Consider the following 19,855-nt stretch of genomic DNA (forward strand, 5'->3'; position numbering starts at 1 on the left):
GAGCTTTTGGACTTGCTCTTGGTTTCTCCGTGCTCCACTTCGTCTATGCAGTTAGGCGCCTAACTACATTTATATTTACATATGGCAGCCTTGGCTGGACTATAGCTAGGAGCTCTTAGGAATGATCTATTTCTTTCTACTATGTTGGTTTATACCCCAGCAGATATGTCTGCACTCTAAATATCTCTAGTCCCACTATGTAATTTCAAGCCACAGATGACCCCTACCATTTAAAATTGCACTACAGGCTGATTTAATCTCTGAATGATTTTCTGCTCGCTTCGTTGTGTTTATCTGTTTATTATGGAATCAATCACACAGAGACTCAGGATGCCCTTAAAACTCTTCTCAAGCCTTGTGTTGGATGAAACATTCCCAGCCTTTGCAGACTCTCATGTGTGTTCTTTGCATTTTGAGGATGTCAACACATAGATGTGATTGTATTTTGTTTTTTATGATATTTCTTTAAGGCCTAGCTCACACTTCAGTTATTTGGTCAGTTATTTCCATCAGTTATTGTGAGCTAAAACCAGTAGTAGCCTATACAGAGATTATGTGTAATTTACAGAATTTCACCTATTCTCTGGTTTTGGCTAACAATAACTGATCAAAATAACTGACTAAATAACTGAAATGTGAACTTAGCCTAATAGAGGTTACATTAAAAAACAGCATGGAAGCATGCAGCTATTATACTGTTCAGAAAAAAACACACGTGCTGTCTCCTATCGATGGACATAGGGTAACAAGGGGAAGGAAGCAGCCTTCTTATACGTATTAAATCCATCTTAACCACCTCAGCTCCCCTAGTTTAACCACCCTTAATGACCAGACCACTTTTTACAATTCTGCACTACACTACTTTCACGGTTTATTGCTCGGTCATACAACTTACCACTCAAATGAATTTTACCTGCTTTTCTTCTCACTAATAGAGCTTTAATTTGGTGGTATTTCATTGCTGCTGACATTTTTACTTTTTTTGTTATTAATCGAAATTTACCGAAATTTTTGCTAAAAAATGACATTTTTCACTATCAGTTGTAATTTTTTTTTTTTAAAACTACATTTCTATATAAATTTTTCTCTAAATTTATTGTTCTACATGTCTTTGATAAAAAAAAATGCAATAAGTGTATATTTATTGGTTTGGGTAAAAGTTATAGCGTTTACAAACTATGGTACAAAAATGTGAATTTCCACATTTTGAAGCAGCTCTGACTTTCTGAGCACCTGTCCTGTTTCCTGAGGTTCTACAATGCCCAGACAGTAGAAAAACCCCAGAAATGACCCCATTTCGGAAAGTAGACACCCTAAGGTATTCGCTGATGGGCATAGTGAGTTCATAGAACTTTTTATTTTTTGTCACAAGTTAGCGGAAAATTATGATTTTTTTTCTTTTTCTTACAAAGTCTCATATTCCACTAACTTGTGACAAAAAATAAAAACTTTCATGAACTCACTATGCCCATCACGAAATACCTTGGGGTGTCTTCTTTCCAAAATGGGGCCAATTGTGGGGTAGTTATACTGCCCTGGTATTTTAGGGGCCCTAATGCGTGAGAAGTAGTTTGAAATCCAAATGTGTTAAAAATGTCCTGTGAAATCCTAAAGGTGCTCTTTAGAATTTGGGCCCCTTTGCCCACCTAGGCTGCAAAAAAGTGTCAGACATGTGGTATCGCCGTACTCAGGAGAAGTTGGGCAATGTGTTTTGAGGTGTCTTTTTACATATACCCATGCTGGGTGAGAGAAATATCTCTCTAAAAGAACAACTTTTTTCCATTTTTTTTATACAAAGTTGTCATTTGACAGAGATATTTATCTCACCCAGCATGGGAATATGTAAAAAGACACCCCAAAACACATTGCCCTCCTTCTCCTGAGTACGGCGATACCACATGTGTGACACTTTTTTGCAGCCTAGGTGGGCAAAGAGGTCCAAATTCTAAAGAGCACCTTTAGGATTTCACAGGGCATTTTTGACACATTTGGATTTCAAACTACTTCTCACGCATTAGGGCCCCTAAAATGCCAGGGCAGTATAAATACCCCACAATTGACCCCATTTTGGTAAGAAGACACCCCAAGGTATTCCGTGAGGGGCATGGCGAGTTCCTAGAATTTTTTATTTTTTTGGCACAAGTTAGCGGAAAATGATGATTTTTTTCTTTTTAATTTTTTGTCTTACAAAGTCTCATTTTCCACTAACTTGTGACAAAAAATAAAAACTTCCATGAACTCACTATGCCCATCACGAAATACCTTGGGGTGTCTTCTTTCCAAAATGGGGTCACTTGTGGGGTAGTTATACTGCCCTGGCATTTTAGGGGCCCTAATGCGTGAGAAGTAGTTTGAATTCAAATGTGAAAAAATGTCCTGTGAAATCCTAAAGGTGCTCTTTAGAATTTGGGCCCCTTGCCCACCTAGGCTGCAAAAAAGTGTCACACATGTGGTATCTCTGTACTCAGAGGAAGTAGGGCAATGTGTTTTGGGGTGTCTTTTACATATACCCATGCGGGTGAGGAAAAATCCTCTAAAAGACAACTTTTCCAATTTTTTTATACAAAGTTGTCATTTTAGAGAGATATTTCTCTCACCCAGCATGGGTATATGTAAAAAGACATCCCAAAACACATTGCCCAACTTACCCAACGATACCACATGTGTGACACTTTTTTGCAGCCTAGGTGCACAAAGGGGCCCAAATTCCTTTTAGGAGGGCATTTTTAGACATTTGGATTCCAGACTTCATCTCACGCTTTAGGGCCCCTAAAATGCCAGGGCAGTATAAATGCCCCACATGTGACCCCATTTGGAAGAAGACACCCCAAGGTATTCCGTGAGGGGCATGGCGAGTTCACAGAAGATTTTTTTTGCCACAAGTTAGCGGAAAATGATTTTTATATATTTTTTCTCACAAAGTCTCCCTTTCCGCTAACTTGTGACAAAAAATTCAATCTTCATGGACTCAATATGCCCCTCAGCGAATACCTTGGGGTGTCTACTTTCTGAAATGGGGTCATTTGTGGGGTGTGTTTACTGTCCTGGGCATTTTGGGCGGGCTAAATTGTGAGCAAACCCCGTAAAGCCTAAAGGTACTTCGTTAGACTTTCGGGCCCCTTTACGCACCTAGGCAGCAAAAAAGTGTCACACATGTGGTATCGCCGTACACAGGAGAAGTAGGGCAATGTGTTTTGGGGTGGTATTTTTACATATACCCATGCTGGGTGAGAGAAATATCTCTGTAAATTGACAACTTGTATCAAAAAAATTAAAAAGTTGTCATTTACAGAGATATCTCCCTATTTGGAAAGAAGACACCCCAAGGTATTTCGTGAGGGGCATGGCGAGTTCATGTAAAATTTTATTTTTTGTCACGAGTTAGTGGAATATGAGACTTTGTAAGAGAAAAAAAAATAAAAAATAATTTTCCGCTAACTTGTGCCAAAAAAAAAATATATTCTAGGAACGTCTCGCCATGCCCCTCATGGAATACCTTGGGGTGTCTTCTTTCTAAAATGGGGTCACTTGTGGGTATTTATACTGCCCTGGTATTTTAGGGGCCCTAAAGCGTGAGAAGTAGTTTGGAATCCAAATGCGTAAAAAATGCCCTGTGAAATCCCAAAAGTACTCATTGGAATTTGGGCCCCTTTGCGCACCTAGGCTGCAAAAAAGTGTCACACATGTGGTATCGCCGTACTCAGGAGATGTAGCGCAATATGTTTTGGGGTGTATTTTTACATATTCCCATACTGTGTGTGAGAAATATCTCTGTAAAATGACAACTTTGTATAAAAAAATGGGAAAAGTTGTCTTTTACAGAGATGTTTATCTCACCCAGCATGGGTATATGTAAAAATACACCTCAAAACACATTGCCCTACTTCTTCTGAGTACGGCGATACCACATGTGTGACACTATTTTGCAGCCTAGGTGCGCAAAGGGGCCCAAATTCCAATGAGTACTTTTAGGATTTCACAGGGAATTTTTACGCATTTGGATTCCAAACTACTTCTCACACTTTAGGGCCCCTAAAATGCAAGGGCAGTATAAATACCCCACAAGTGACCCCATTTTAGAAGGAAGACACCCCAAGGTATTCTGTGAGGGGTATGGTGAGTTCATGTAAAAAAAAATTTTTTGTCACAAGTTAGTGGAATATGAGACTTTGTAAGAAAAAAAAAAAAGATATAAAATCATTTTCGGCTAACTTGTGACAAAAAATAAAAACTTCCATGAACTCACTCTGCCCATCAGCGAATACCTTAGGGTGTCTACTTTCCGAAATGGGGTCATTTGTAGGGTGTTTCTACTGTCTGGGCATTGTAGAACCTCAGGAAACATGACAGTAAATTCACATTTTTGCACCATAGTTTGTAAACGCTATAACTTTTACCCAAACCAATAAATATACACTTATTGCATTTTTTTGTTATCAAAGACATGTAGAACAATAAATTTAGAGAAAAATGTATATAGAAATGTAGTTTTATTTGAAAAATATTACAACAGAAAGTGAAAAATGTCATTTTTTTGCAAAAAATTTGGTCAATTTTGATTAATATCAAAAAAAGTTAAAATGTCAGCAGCAATGAAATACCACCAAATGAAAGCTCTATTAGTGAGAAGAAAAGGAGGTAAAATTCATTTGGGTAGTAAGTTGTATGACCGAGCAATAAACCGTGAAAGTAGTGTAGTGCAGAATTGTAAAAAGTGGTCTGGTCATTAAGGGGGTTTAAGCTAGGGGAGCTGAGGTGATTAATGATCCTGGAGCTTCAAAGAGAAATGTTCGGGAATAATGCTAGGTAGTTCTATTTTCCAGTAGGGTTACTGGAACAATAGCATAATAGACATAGGACAACTAATAAAAACAGAATTTACACACAACTACACACAACCTATTACAGCAAACACAGGCCCTGTGAATCAATACTACAAATAAGAGCAGGGCAGGAGCATAATTTATCTTTACATGTCATCATTTTTAGGTTGTATTGTAGTTACCTGGGCACAAATGAATCTGTCTTCTGTAAAGTAGTGGGATCCAGTTCAAACAGTGAGGCAATATCATTCCCATGTGGTACAGCAACAAGGCGATACTTAATCTTCTCCCCTGCATTCCTGCGGTTGGCACGACTATTCACTACCTGAGAGAAGATCGGTGGTCAATGAAGAGATGGCAGAAGCTGAAAGTTGAGAGATAAAGAAAAAGCCAAGAGAAAGAAAAGAAATAAATCTACTAAGAGGAATAAAATTTATGGCTGTGTTAAATAATTCAGGAATACCCAGGAAAAAGAAGGCAGAGAATCCGGAATTTAATTGATTTACTGTAATAAATAAGGAACAGAGAGACATTAAAACTACAGAATTAGGATATGAAATACTAAGAATATATTAAGAAAAAGAAGAACATGTAGACTACGGCAGGAGGGAAAAACAGAGCAGAAATAAGATGCCATAGAAAAAGGTCACTTTTCTCATATTGAGACACTAACAAGTCTAGGGATGTTTGGCAAGCCTATTTGTTATTTTTAAGGGGACCTGTCACCTCTCCTGACATGTCTGTTTTAGTAACTACATACATTTCCCATGTTATAACAATTTTGAAGCATCTATTCTTATGACTCTATGCTATGCCTTTCCTGTATTAGTCTTACTAGAAGTTTATGAATAAAGGAACAAATGGGTGTTAACAGTTGGGTATGTTACCAATATGTCCCTGCACAGTCTGACACCGACAACACTCATTAAACAGTGTCTGACTGTGCAGGGACACACTCCTAATTGTTAACACTTAGGCCCCTTTCACACGGGCGAGATTTCCGCACGGGTGCAATGCGTGAGTTGAACGCATTGCACCCGCACTGAATCCTGACCCATTCATTTCTATGGGGCTGTGCACATGAGGGGGTGATTTTCACGCATCATTTGTGCGTTGCGGGAAAATCGCAGCAAGCTCTATATTCTGTGTTTTTAACTGCAATGCAGGCCCCATAGAAGTGAATGGGGCCGCGTGAAAATCGCAAGCACCCGCAAGCAAGTGCGGATGCGGTGCGATTTTCACGCATGGTTGATAGGTGACGATCGGGCCGGGGACCCGATCTGTATTATTTTCCCTTATAACATGGTTATAAGGGAAAATAATAGCATTCTGAATACAGAATGCAAAGTAAAATAGTGATGGAGGGGTTAAAAAAAAAATAATAATTAACTCACCGAGTCCACTTGATCGCGTAGTTGCGGATCTCTGTCTTCTTCTGTAATGTTGAGCTGCCGGCTAGGGACCTGTGGTGATGTCACATCACATGATCCAATTACATGGTCCCTCACCATGGTGATGAACCATGTGATTGGACCATGTGATGAGCACAGTGACGTCATCAAAGGTCCTATTCCTGTGCACAGGAAAGAAGAAGACAGAAGAGATGCCAGCTGCGCGATCAAGTGGATAAAGGTGAGTTAAATTATTTGTAATTTTCAACCCCTCCAGCCCTATTGTACTAAGCATTCTGTATTCAGAATGCTATTATTTTCCCTTATAACCATGTTATAAGGGAAAATAATACAATCTACACAACACCTAACCCAAACACGAACTTCTGTGAAGAAATTCGGGTTTGGGTACCAAACATGCCGATTTTTCTCACGCGTGTGCAAAACGCATTACAATGTTTTGCACTCGCGCGGAAGAATTGCGCATGTTCCCGCAATGCACCCACACCTTTTCCCGCAAAGCCTGTGTGAAACCAGCCTTAGGGTCCATTCACATGTTTGCAAAATGGGTCCGCAATCATTTTGTGGAACGGGTGCGGACCTATTCATTTTTAATGGGGCTGCAAAAGATGCACGGTGTGCTGTCCGCATCGGCACTTCCATTCCGCGGGCCTGGAAAAAATAGAACATGTCCTATTCTTGTCCGCAGCCACAGACAAGGCATTTCTATCATAGTGCTGGCCATGTTCGGTCCGCAAAATGCAGAACGCACAAGGCCAGTTTCCGTGTTTTGCGAAACCGTGTTTTGCGGATCCGCAATTTGCGGACCGCGAAACACTTGCGGACGTGTGAATGGACCCTTAGTTGTATCTTTATTCTGAAACTTTTACCAGGAATAATAGAGCAATGGCAAAACATTCAGTCATAAGAATAAATGCTCCAGAAATATTATTTCCTGTGGAATCCAATTATTTGCTAAAATAGACATGCAGGAGTGGTAACAGCATCTCTGCAGTGTTACAGTGAAATGAAAATGAAATGGCAGCATTGGGTAGTAGTTTGAGAGGTGTAGATTAATTTCTTCTCGCCTGGGAGATGGACTAGATATGTTATTTCAGGAATGTAGGTCTTGTTTTTTTTGTGAGTAATAGGGCAATGTATTATATAACAATCTCCAAGTATCTACATCGTCCATTCTTTGTGTCATAGACTGCATTACCTTTCTCCTTGGCAAGCATTGTAAAATATTTTAGCTTATACTGCACATTTCAAGATCAAGTTGCGTTTTGCTAAACTGTTATGTTCTTTTATTAAAACATGGATAAAAAACTTTTAAGTAGAAAAAAATACTTACAGATGACGTTACTGCATAAGATGATCCAGACTTCGATTCTGGGGCATCCCCTTTATAGGTAGGGTTTTCCTTAAAAAAATTAATTAAAAATACACTTAACTTGTGCAGAATAAGGGAGAAAAAAAGAGAGGGACTGTCATAACAGATGTATTCTTTCACAGTAAATGTATTATGAGTGATGGCAAAATGTAAAGTACTTTGGAAGCACAATAACATTTTATCTCCACCACCACCATCAGAATGAAGCTTTCCATCCACACAGCTGTCGCTACCTACTTGAACGATCCACTTTAAATGGTAGTACAAAACTTGACGGTCCCTAATATGACTAAGTGCTGGGTCCTAAAACTAGTGGGGTAAAAGAGTAGTCAGACAGAAAGAGGTCCAAACCAGACAGGCAAAACCAGGATGGGGACAAAATCCAAAAGCCAAGTCAAAATCAGGCCAGAGTCCTAACCAAAGAGAGATGGCAGAACGAACACAAAATATAAACACATACTCAAATTCCAGAGTCAGTGCCAAGAGATAATTTCAGAGGAATAATCAGCAGTCAGTGGCAAGGTCACGCTAGTGAGGCTAAGAATACTAATCTCAGGCACCTGTTACAAGCAGCTGCCTGTTTAAATCTACCATTGACTGGAAGCATGTGACGTCAATACCAAGTCTGATTGGCCCGATGCCCCTGCTCCCGCATAGGCCGACCGGCTCAATTGTCAGTGGGGCTGGTTGCCATAGTAATGGAACGACCCCTGGCTGCACTGCAACAGAGAGGCCAGGCTCGCCACAGGAGCACGGACAGGTAAGTACTTGACATATGGCACAGCATAGTCTGATACTCTACTCAATACATAGGCACCCTTGTAAAAAACATATACCATGTGGGATGTCTATGTATGGAGCAGAGTAGTATATACCAAATACTACTGGTGAGCCATGCCATTGTATGCCTATATAGCTGGCAACATTGTAAGCATTTGTCAGATGTAAAACATGGGAAAACCTCTGCCTCCCCTGAAGCACACATCAAACACAATGGGGGAATTTATCATGAAGAGAATATTTGAAGTCAGTTTTCTGGAGTCTGTGTTGGAGAACTTTGTGCAACATTTATCAAATGTCACAGGTTGTTTGATAAATTTGGCTTGTCTTTAAACTTAATGCTTCTGAGAAGCTCCTCCAGTTTTCCTACTCCACCCTCCTCTTGGAGTGAGATTGCGACTTATTTGCGACTTTTTAAATAAGTCGCAATGATAAATCTGGAGTGAAACTCATTAACATAGCTAACCACACTCACTTTCCACCCATATAACAAAACTGGAGTGAGTGGTGTAAAAATGCAAAAAGTCAAAAAAATTGGCGCGAGTGTAAAAAGTCATAACTTTTTGCGCAATCGCTTTCATTTTAATGCTATCATTCTGGAGTGAGGGTATGATAAATCAGGGCCAATGTGCTTTGACTCTTTTTCTTTTGTCTAAATGAACACTGTAATATAAGGACTCATCCGGATTGCAAAACAAACCACAAAAACCAAAAACAATATCCATAAGATTATCTAGCCAATAATGAGAGTCCATTTCTTCTTGTAAGGCTTTATGCACTCATCCGTATCTGTATTTTGGTCCGCAGACAACTCTGCAAAATATGGATACCATCAGTGTATATTCCGCATTTATCTCACTCCCATCGATAAAAAGGACTATTCTTGTCTGCAATATGGACAAAAATAGGACATGTTCTATAACTTGCAAATGGCCACATGGATCCGCAAAAAATACTGATGTGTGCATGGCCCCACTGGATTGAATAGGGCAGTGTGCTATCTGCAAAAAAATGTGGATAGCTCATGGATGAAAAACACAGGTATGTACATGAAGCCTAACAAATCAAAGGAATGGCATAAGTGTGTGAAATGGAAACAGCAATATTCAATTAAAAAAATGAATTTTTCGGACTATAAGATGTACTTTTTTTCGACCAAAAATGAAGGGAAAATGTTGTCTTATAGTCCAAATGCTAATGACCACTTCCATTATGGAAGCAGTCATCCGCATGCAGGAGAGGCAGGCAGCAGCACAGTGCTGGCTCTACTCACCCTCCCTGCTTCTTCTGGGTCCCACTCTGACGTACCGAGTCAGGATGTAGTGCACGTAGGTGCGCACTATGACCTGACGCTGTATGGCAGCGCCGTCCGGAGCAAGGCTATTAATCTAGGATCTCTTATTAGATGATCTAAGACATAACTTTTATTCTTAGTTGCTGATCAAAATGAAAATAAAAATTATAACATGCAGGTGCAATATTTCATGGAGGTAGGTGCCTTGGTTATGGTATCTTGCTGGATTAGGAAGGTGACCGCAGTAAAGCAACTGGTAGAGGGTGCTTTCTGCAGTACAGCAGCCAATAAATGGTACATTAAGCCACAATCTGTAGGTGTACATACAATTCTGTCAGCCTGTGGTACTATAGGTTCTGTCCCTACTACTTGATACTGCAGATAAAGCGGAAAAGTACCCTGGCGCGGCTGTAGTCGGAGCACCCGCTCTGAAAAGAGCGACCCCCAGCCTCCTGGAACCTCGGACCTAGGCTCCCTAAACCTCCCCTAAACTCTACCCTCATCTCCAACATGTACAGTATACCAGGCTGAGGAAAGCAAATGGCAGTGGCAAGTGTGATGTGCAGAACAGGTTTTTCAATACAGAGATATTTAACCCTTTCAGCCCCAGAGGTTTCATTTTTCACTCCCTGCCTTTCTGGGGCCATAACTTTTTTATTTTTCTGTTTAGATAGCTGTATGATGGCTTGTTTTTTTGTGGGACAAGTTGCACTTTCTAATTCCATGATTTATTACTTTTATGGGAAAAATTTGGGGGGGAAAATGCAATTTGGGAATTTTTTTTAATTTTTTTTTTTGCTTTTACGGCATTTCCTATGCGATAAAACTGACCTGTACTTTTATTCTCCAGGTCAGCATGATTATGGCAATCTTTTAAAAAAAATATATATATATTATTTCACCACCATATTCTGACCCTTATAATTTATTTTGCAGTTATGTATATGGAGCTATATGAGGTTTGAGGGCTCTTTTTTGTGTGGTAATCGGTACTTTTCATTTATACCAGTTTGGGGGGTGTGTATGACTTTTTGATCACTTTTTAGGGAGGTAAAGTGACCAAAAAAAGGCGAATCAGCCATTTTGACTTTTTTTTCCTGTTTCGTCGTTTGCTATATGGGATAAATATTTTTATATTTTAATAGTACGCGTATTTTCACATTCAGTGATGCCCATGATTTTTATTTTTTTTTTATGTATTTTTATTTTTATTCTGGGGAAAAGGGGGTGATTTGAACTTTTATATATTTTTTAAAAAGTTATTTTAATTTTTTTTACACTTTTCTATAGTTCCCATAGAGGTTAAAAGATGTGCAAAGCTGGTAGAGATATACCCCAAAAGACTTGCAGCTGTAATTGCAGTGAAAGGTGGTCGTACAAAGTATTGACTTAAGGTGCTGGATTACAAATGCATACCACACTTTCCAGATATTTCTTTATAAAAATGTTTGAAAACCATGTATCATTTTCTTTTCACTTCACACATACATGCCAATTATTAAACATAGTGGCCAGTGCGAAAACTGCAGGTATTTTGGGTTTAGTTGAAATATATAAAATGACAGGGAAAATTTAAAATAACATAATCAAATATTCTCAAAAAATATGTTAACCAAAAGAAAGTGATTTAACCCCTTAACCTCTTGGGGACACAGGGCATACAGGTACGCCCTGATGTCCCGGTACTTAAGGACACAGGGCGTACCTGTACGCCCTGTGTATTTCCGATCACCCGCCGGGCGGCGGGGCGGTGATCGGAACAGAGTGCCTGCCGAAATCATTCAGCAGGCACTCTGGGACAACTCCCTCCCCCCCTGAAGCCCTCATGCGGGGGGTGGGGGGGTGGCATCCTGTCCGCACCCTCTCATTTCCAGGATGGCCAAGCGGTTTTAGCACTCTGCTTGAAACGGCTGACATCTGTGCTGTGATGTCAGCCGTTTAACCCTTTTCATGCCGCAGTCCGTAGGGACCGCTGTATAGAAGGGGTTAACAGGGAGGGAGCTCCCACCCTCTCCCATCGGGGGCTGCTGTGCCGTTTCAGCCCCCGATTCTTGACGGGATCACAGAGGGAGGGGGCCCCCCTCCCTCCCCATCACCGCTGCTCTGTTGTGGCAGCGGGCGATGGTTACCATGGCAACCGGACACCTTCATAAAAACTGTGTAACAAAAGCCATTTTTTGTCACCTTACATCACAAAAAGTGTAATAGCAAGCGATCAAGTCATATGCACCCCAAAATAGTGCCAATCAATCGCCCCAAAACTGAAAAAACTATGGCTCTCAGAATATGGAGACACTAAAACATGAATTTTTTTTTGCTCAAAAATGATATTATTGTGTAAAACTTACATAAATAAAAAACATATTAGGCATAGCCGCTTCCGTAATAACCTGCTCTATAAAAATATCACATGACCTAACCCCTCAGGTGAATACCGTAAAAAAAAAAAAAAAACGGTGTAAAAAAAGCCATTTTTTGTCACCTTATATCACAAAAAGTGTAATAGCAAGCGATCAAAAAGTCATACGCACCCCAAAATAGTGCCAATCAAACCGTCATCTCATCCCAAAAAAAAAATGAGCCCCAACACAAGACAGTCGCCCAAAAAATAAATAAAACTATGGCTTTCAGAATGTGGAGACACTTTTTTTTAAAATGCTTTGTTATGTAAAACTGAAACAAACAACCCAAAAAAGTTGTCATATTTAGTATTGTCGCATCCGTGACAACCTGCTCTATAAAAATACCACATGATCTAACCGGTCAGATGAATGTTGTAAATAAAAAATAAAAACGGTGCCAAAACAGATAATTCTTCTTACCTTGCCTCACAAAAAGTGTAATATAGAGCAACCAAAAATCATATGTACCCTAAAATAGTACCAACAAAACTGCCACCCTATCCCGTAGTTTCTAAAATGGGATCACTTTTTGGGAGTTTCTACTCTAGGGGTGCATCAGGGGGGCTTCAAATGGGACATGGTGTCAAAAAACTAGTCCAGCAAAATCTGCCTTCCAAAAACCGTATGGCAATTCCTTTCCTTCTGCGCCCTGCCGGTGTGCCCGTACAGCAGTTTACGACCACATATGGGGTGTTTCTGTAAACTACAAAATCAGGGCCATAAATAGAGGGTTTTTTTGGCTGTTAACCCTTGCTTTGTAACTGGAAAAAAATTATTAAAATGGAAAATCTGCCAAAAAAGTTAAATTTTAAAATTTTATCTCTATTTTCTGTTAATTCTTGTGGAACACCTAAAGGGTAAACAAAGTTTGTAAAATCAGTTTTGTATACCTCGAGGGGTGTAGTTTCTAAAATGGGGTCACTTTTTTGGAGTTTCTACTCTAGGGGTGCATCAGGGGGGCTTCAAATGAGACATGGTGTCAACAAAACAGTCCAGCAAAATCTGCCTTACAAAAACCGTATGGCATTCCTTTCCTTCTGCGCCCTGCCGTGTGCCCATACAGCAGTTTACGACAACATATGGGGTGTTTCTGCAAACTACAGAATCAGGGCCATAAATATTGACTTTTGTTCGACTGTTAACCCTTGCTTTGTAACTGGAGAAATAGATTCAAATGGAAAATATGCCTAAAAAGTGAAATTTTGAAATGTTATCTCTATTTTCCATTAATACTTGTGGAACACCTATAGGGTTAACAAAGTTTGTTAAATCAGTTTTGACTACCTTGAGGGGTGTAGTTTGTAAAATGGGGTCATTTTTGGGTGGTTTCTGAAAGGAATCCATGTTCTTTATTATGTCAAAATGAATTCTGCTTTTTGCTGAAGTTTTGTTTCTATGTTAGGTACTAACTCTGATTGCTGTGAAACTAATATACTGTAAGGTTTCTATTCTCTGTAACCCTGAATCTTATCTCTTTGGCACTACTCCCGGACAATATTCCTAATATGGAAGTTCCGTTTTTTGTTTCTATTTCTCTGAGCGTAGAATGAAACGTGTTAATATGATAGGTTAAATACATAACATACGATGATATGCTAATAAAGAGGGTAAAGCCCCCTCTATATAACCTGTGTGCATTAAAAATAAACCTCAGAGTGTTCATTCAGTACATCACTGTTGTGTCTTTCGTTACTTACTGAGTGAAGCGCTCTCCTGACGTCAGAAAAGGACTCAAACCAAGCCGATACTAGAAGTTTGGTGCCAGGGGGTACCAGTGGGACTCAGAGATTCCTATCAGTTTGGGGGCTCGCGTCCGGGGATCGGGAAGGTTTCCTCGTGTTCGGTAAGGAAGGCATCTGTTATTGTCCTCTGGCCGATCCGAGGACCACGTCCCGATCTAGTAAGTAGAACCTACAACTTCTAGTATAATTACTGTATCAGGGATACAGGGGTACAGACTCCGGGAGTCTGGGGGAGTGACCCGGGGACTCCGGGAGTCCGCCGTGAGGATCACTCAGAGAAAATATAGTGCGCACTACATAATATTGTCTCAGGGAGACAAGGATGGAGCTTGGTTTGACTCTTTTAACGTTGTTTTAAAGTATAAGATTATTAGAGTTGAGATAAGGATACTGATGTCCGGGTGGTAAGTGTACAGACTGAAGTTCACTATTTGCATAGAGTTTTAAGGACATTGCATTGTTGTTTTACTGTGTTGCGGAGGTCTGCAATACGCCCCACCCCCGGCTGGGAGCAATCCATTAACCCGCAGATAGGTGAACACAAGCGGCAGACCAAAGCAACAAATTATATGTTTGATGAGACACTCTGATATTTTCTGATCAGACCTGAGTCCTTTGCCTAGTTGACAGCATTAATTTGTCGAATCCTTAACGCTTCAGTGCAGCCAGTCCTAGGAAAGTAGCATCATTAAAATATCAGACGGAATGGGGTCACAAGGGTCTAAAACAAATCATCCCAAACCTGAGACGGGAGAAACATGCAAAGTTTATGTTGCAACGGTGTAGTCCCACAAATTACTTCCTATTTAACCCATGGGTGGATAACTTAGCTGGATGGACTGAGTTCATGCAAGCTGCTAGCCCCTTTTTCCCAGGGACGGCGATAATAGCCCGTACCACATGGACATGATAAAGGGTCTTTGTCTGGGAGACAAAGAAGCATGGCCACATTTTGACCATGACCCGTCCTAGGATATGGATTACATGATACAAAGGAGTAGGGAATCCTGCAGAGTAAGTGATGTTATATGTGTAATATTATTATAGAAGACAAAAATTGTTCAATAATTTTCTTTCCCCAGCAGTGTAATGTGAGAATCCAGTTTTTAACTAGAATTATTATATATGTACAACATTAACTAAGAACACCTGACATATAAAATGATTTGGGTTTAACAAAATGACTTTATGATTATAACATGTATATTGTCTTACAGCGACAGACCATCAGCAATTCTGGGTGTGGTGTGGAAAGCTGTGTTTGTCTGTGCTGCAAGTTTTGGGATGAAACAAAGACAATTGTGTGATTAGGTTGGAAGACAAATGATTCAGTGGAATGTGAATGTGTGTGGCTCTGAGTTGTAGTGGAGTTGAAAGTGTGAAAGAGCCCTAATGGATGCTTTAGGAGAGCTGTGTGTGCAATTCAGTTTTTATGTGTAAGGGCGTGGTTATGAGCTGTTTTGTGAAGATGAGTACATGAAATGTATATGAATGTGTATGGAGTACGATATTTGTTTTCATATAATATGCGCATTGAGAATTTTATTTTATTTTTCTTGGAAGTTTTTGGTTTTTATTGGTGCCAACAGCATTGATTAAGCTGTAAAAAAAATTTTATTATTGAAGTCAATGAAAAGTTTTTATGGGCCTTTTGTGCGTTTATGTCTGTATTGTCAGATCTGTTTGTTTCAATGTTTGAAGTTATGTGTTACATGTTCAGTGTTGTGCTTAACATCAGAGCTCTGTTCTCACGGACAGAAGGTGGACCACAGCGTCCGACTAAAAGGGGTGGACTTAGATGACTGAGAGTAGGATTCATGGTAGATAGCAGTGCAACCTCAAGTGTGTTAAGTAAAGATTTGTTCATTAAGCTTGACTTACAAATGTCAGCCAAAAATCAGGGCATAAGAGTACACTCAGATCTCATTCCAGTCTCTACACCAGTGCCACTGATTCTTGCAAACATACAGAACCACCCAGAACTTAACAACATTAACCCTGCATTATGGTCTTCAAATGAATATGACACAGGATTCATAGATTGCACACCTTACAAAGCTACTGTAAAACCAGGTGTCATTTCAGTGTTCCAGAAACAATACCTACTGCCAAAAGAGAAACTTGATGGACTTAGGCCAATGATAAAAGAATTCCTACAAAAGGGAATCCTGGAAGAGGTGATTTCACCCTACAGCACGCCCGTGAATCCAGTGACAAAGGCAGATGGTGCTGCCCGCTTTGTACAGGATTTAAGGGCCATCAACAACATCATTGTGCCTATAGCCCCTGTTGTACCTGACATCACTCAATTACTATCTGCCATTCCAGCAGACGCTGTTTGGTTCAGTGTGATAGATCTGAAAAATGCATTCTTTTCTATCCCAGTTGACAAGAAGACCAGACTAATTTTTGCTTTTTCCTTTGACAGATGTCAATTGACCTGGGGCAGAATGCCCTAGGGATGTGCTGATTCACCTGTAGTGTACAGCATAGTCCTCCAAGCCACGTTAAAACCATGGCACCCCCCCCCCCCCCCAAGGTTCCGTGTTGTTGCAATACGTGGATGATTTACTGTTGTGCAGTATGTCAGTGGAGGCCAACATTGAGGATGGTATATCACTGTTACAATGGTTGTTTGAATGTGGACACAAAGTGTCATTAGGGAAAATGCAATGGTGTAAACAGCAAGTCGAATACTTGGGGTTTGCCCTGACAAAGGGGGAAAGGAGGATCAGTCCAGGGAGAGTTCAGTCTGTAGCGGGCTTGGTCACCCCGCTCTCCAAGAAGGAAATGCTATCCTTCCTTGGAATGATAAACTACTGCAGACAATGGATCCCAGACTGTTCCTACTATGATAATATCTTGAGACAGGCAACACTGCAGGACAAACCTGATTTAATAAGATGGTCTTCAGAAATGTACAATGCATTTGATTATCTGAAATGTTTATTAATGTCAAGTCCAGGATTGGGCCTCCCTGACTACAAACTTCCACATGTTTGCACGACAAAATTGTAAAACCATGGCGGGTGTACTGACACAAGAACACGGAGGCAAGTTGCGTCCTTGTGTATTTTTCTCAAAGGTAATGCCCACCCCTGTTCAAGGGATGCCGGCATGTCTGTGTTCTCTTGCAGCCTGTGCTATGATGGTAGAGTTGGCAACTCCTTTCACAATGTGACGTTACACCATTTTTGCACACTACACATGATGTTATAGGCCTACTCAAGGACATCCACACTCAACACAGCAGGCAGCTGAGCTCATTGCACTCACTAGAGCATGTATTCTACATACTGATAGATCTGTCACCATTTATACTGATAGTAGGTACGCACATGGGGTAGTGTGGGACCATGGTATGATTTGACAGAGGAGAGGATTCACGGCAGCAGATGGTAAGGATCATGTCTCACAGGGCAATGCGCTGGCAGATAAGGTGGCGAAACGAGTGGCCAAATGCAACCCCACAGGTCCATGTAACCATTGGGAGATGCCATGTTTGGCACCTCCAACCCCTGAGATGTCACAAATGCTTACTGATCTTCAAAGATATTCCACTGAACAGGAACAGCAAGACTGGTGTTATCCAGTATTGCAGAAAAATCCTAAGACAGGATTAGTCTGCAAAGAGGGGGTAGGATATAACAGTATTGAGAATCCTTACAGATACTCATGGGAAGGCCTTTCCCCACCCCCTGGGCAAGACGCCCAATGATAGTGCAGGAAGGTGATCTTGATTTAATAAGGGAAGAATATGTCACCAAATTGATACAGGTTCTTAATAAAACTGAGGAAAAAGTTGCTTGTAAGTCTCCCTCTCTTCCACAGGAACCCACCCACCCATACAGGGTGGGGGATGAGGTAGTGATCAAAACACTGAAGAAAGGAAAATCCCAAGGTGACTTCGCATATGGCCAACCCACTACCGTGGTCGCAGTAACCAGAACAGCCGTGCTGACTGAACAGTCTCCAACTTGGATCCACGCCACCCGAGTGAAGCTTGTGAGAACAAGAGAGGAGGCAGGAACGGAGGCAGACAGCCTTGGCCTTGAAGAAGGACAAGAGGTACTAACGGGGACAGACAGCCCTGACCTCCAACAAGGCCCAGAGGTACTAACGGGGGCAGACAGCCCTGACCTCTAACATGATGAGCTCCTCACCCCTTTCTGGGAAATGGTTGAATGTACTGACTAAGATTGCTTCAATAATCTTGTTGATTTTACCAATTAGTAGTAAGGGAGAAGTAGCCGCAACTAGCAAGGGCGGCGTCATCACCTTTTGGTATAATTCATCTAACACTCACGTAGCTACCTACACCTTTTGGCTTTGTGATATATTGAAAACATGTTCATATTATAACTATTGTTCCAACGACTATGTAGAAGGACAGGCCTATATATGTGTAACAGACTCATACTGGGAAAAGGTTGTGGATACTGGGGATCAGTGGGATGGAATACAGGGACAAAATGGGGATATAAACCAGAAAGCGCCCTCAAAAGGAGGGATAAAAATTCTAAGTCCCTTTTGACTAGAATGACACTCCTTGAGAGAGGGACGTGTTATGTGGACACCTCCTCATTGAATTATTGCAAAAAAAGGTCAGCGGAAATGAAAATTGTATTGACAATAGACAACCCTGGTAAATATGATGAAGGAGATTATGTATTGGGATGGTACTTCCATAAAATGTGGGGAGCTGAGACTTCTCAGGTAACACAAATGTTCAAACTTAGAGATATGTATAAGTCTAAGGAATACCAACCCATCACAGGTGTCCCCAAAAACCCACTAGCCCCGCATATAGTTTCTCTAAAAAACCTAAGGGCCATATCTAATCCCACATATGAGGATACTTTGGCCATGGGGACGGGTTTTTCTGATGTTAATTTGTGGCTGGAGTGGATGAAATATAGTGCAGCCTCTGTGAATAAAAGTAACTGTTACATATGCGGTGCTGCCAAGCCACACCTAGGTACCGTACCCCTAGTGTTACCAGAAAGTGTTGAAGAATGTTTTTTGACTCTTTTTGTTAATATGTCTTATAACCACAGTGCATGTACAGAATGGAAATCAAAATACCCTCTTTTGTTAAAAAATCCTTGCCCAGGGGCAGGTATCCAGGTATATCCAGGTAACTACACATGTTACAAGGGGAGTACACATGGGAGGAATGTACAGAATTTCACCAAAGGTTATTGTCACAAATACAGCAATCTGAATATATCCCTCACTCAGAACCAAGTGTACTCCATAGGAGATGTGTACTGGATCTGTGGAGATGGAAAAATAAGATCCAGATTGGAAGGTGCCTGGAAAGGTGAATGTGCGCTTGCCAAAGCTATCATGAACATGCACATTTTTACTGAATCAGATATTATAGACAAAGGGGTGCTAAAGATAAACAAAAGAAGCAGCCCCCTTTCAAGTTTTGACCCCCATGTGTATATAGATGCAATAGGTGTTCCAAGAGGGGTCCCAGATGAGTTCAAAGCTAGAGATCAAGTAGCCGCCGGATTTGAATCAATATTTCCCATTATTACTGTGAATAAAAATGTTGATTGGATAAATTACATATACTACAATCAGCAAAGGTTTGTAAACTATACCAGAGATGCATTTCTAGGGGTAGCAGAAGAACTACAAGCGGACTCGATCATGACATTCCAGAATCGAATGGTGTTGGATATGATTCTTGCAGAGAAGGGCGGAGTGTGCCGAGTATTGATTGATCCAACCTCCTGTTGCACATACATACCAAATAATACTGGCCCCACTGGTAAGGTCACAATAGCTATAAAGAAGCTTGAAGATCTGTCAGTAGAACTGAAAAAGAACTCAGGTATAAATGATCCATGGGATCAATACTTTGGATGGTTCACAAGTTGGAAACAAGGTCTCATGCAAGTAGGGATTGTCATACTAATAGTAATTGTAGTAATAGGTGTAGTAGCATTATGTGTTATTCCTTGTGTGAGACGAATGCTAGAAAAAGGGCTCTCTAATATGTCATTATATCAGACTACT

The 19,855-nt window shown here is 40.6% G+C and overlaps 1 protein-coding gene across 1 annotated transcript in view; it reads right to left on the reverse strand.

The window, feature by feature from the left end:
• Positions 1-19,855, reverse strand: part of ITPR3 (inositol 1,4,5-trisphosphate receptor type 3) — a 605,308-nt gene that overhangs the window by 423,763 nt on the left and 161,690 nt on the right. Inside the window, 2 exon segments of the mRNA XM_040424182.1 lie at positions 5,006-5,148; positions 7,569-7,637. Coding sequence (XP_040280116.1) covers positions 5,006-5,148; positions 7,569-7,637 — 212 coding nt within the window.

Source organism: Bufo bufo, chromosome 3 (genome assembly GCF_905171765.1).
Source record: "Bufo bufo chromosome 3, aBufBuf1.1, whole genome shotgun sequence".
In the NCBI taxonomy this organism is placed as follows: domain Eukaryota; kingdom Metazoa; phylum Chordata; class Amphibia; order Anura; family Bufonidae; genus Bufo; species Bufo bufo.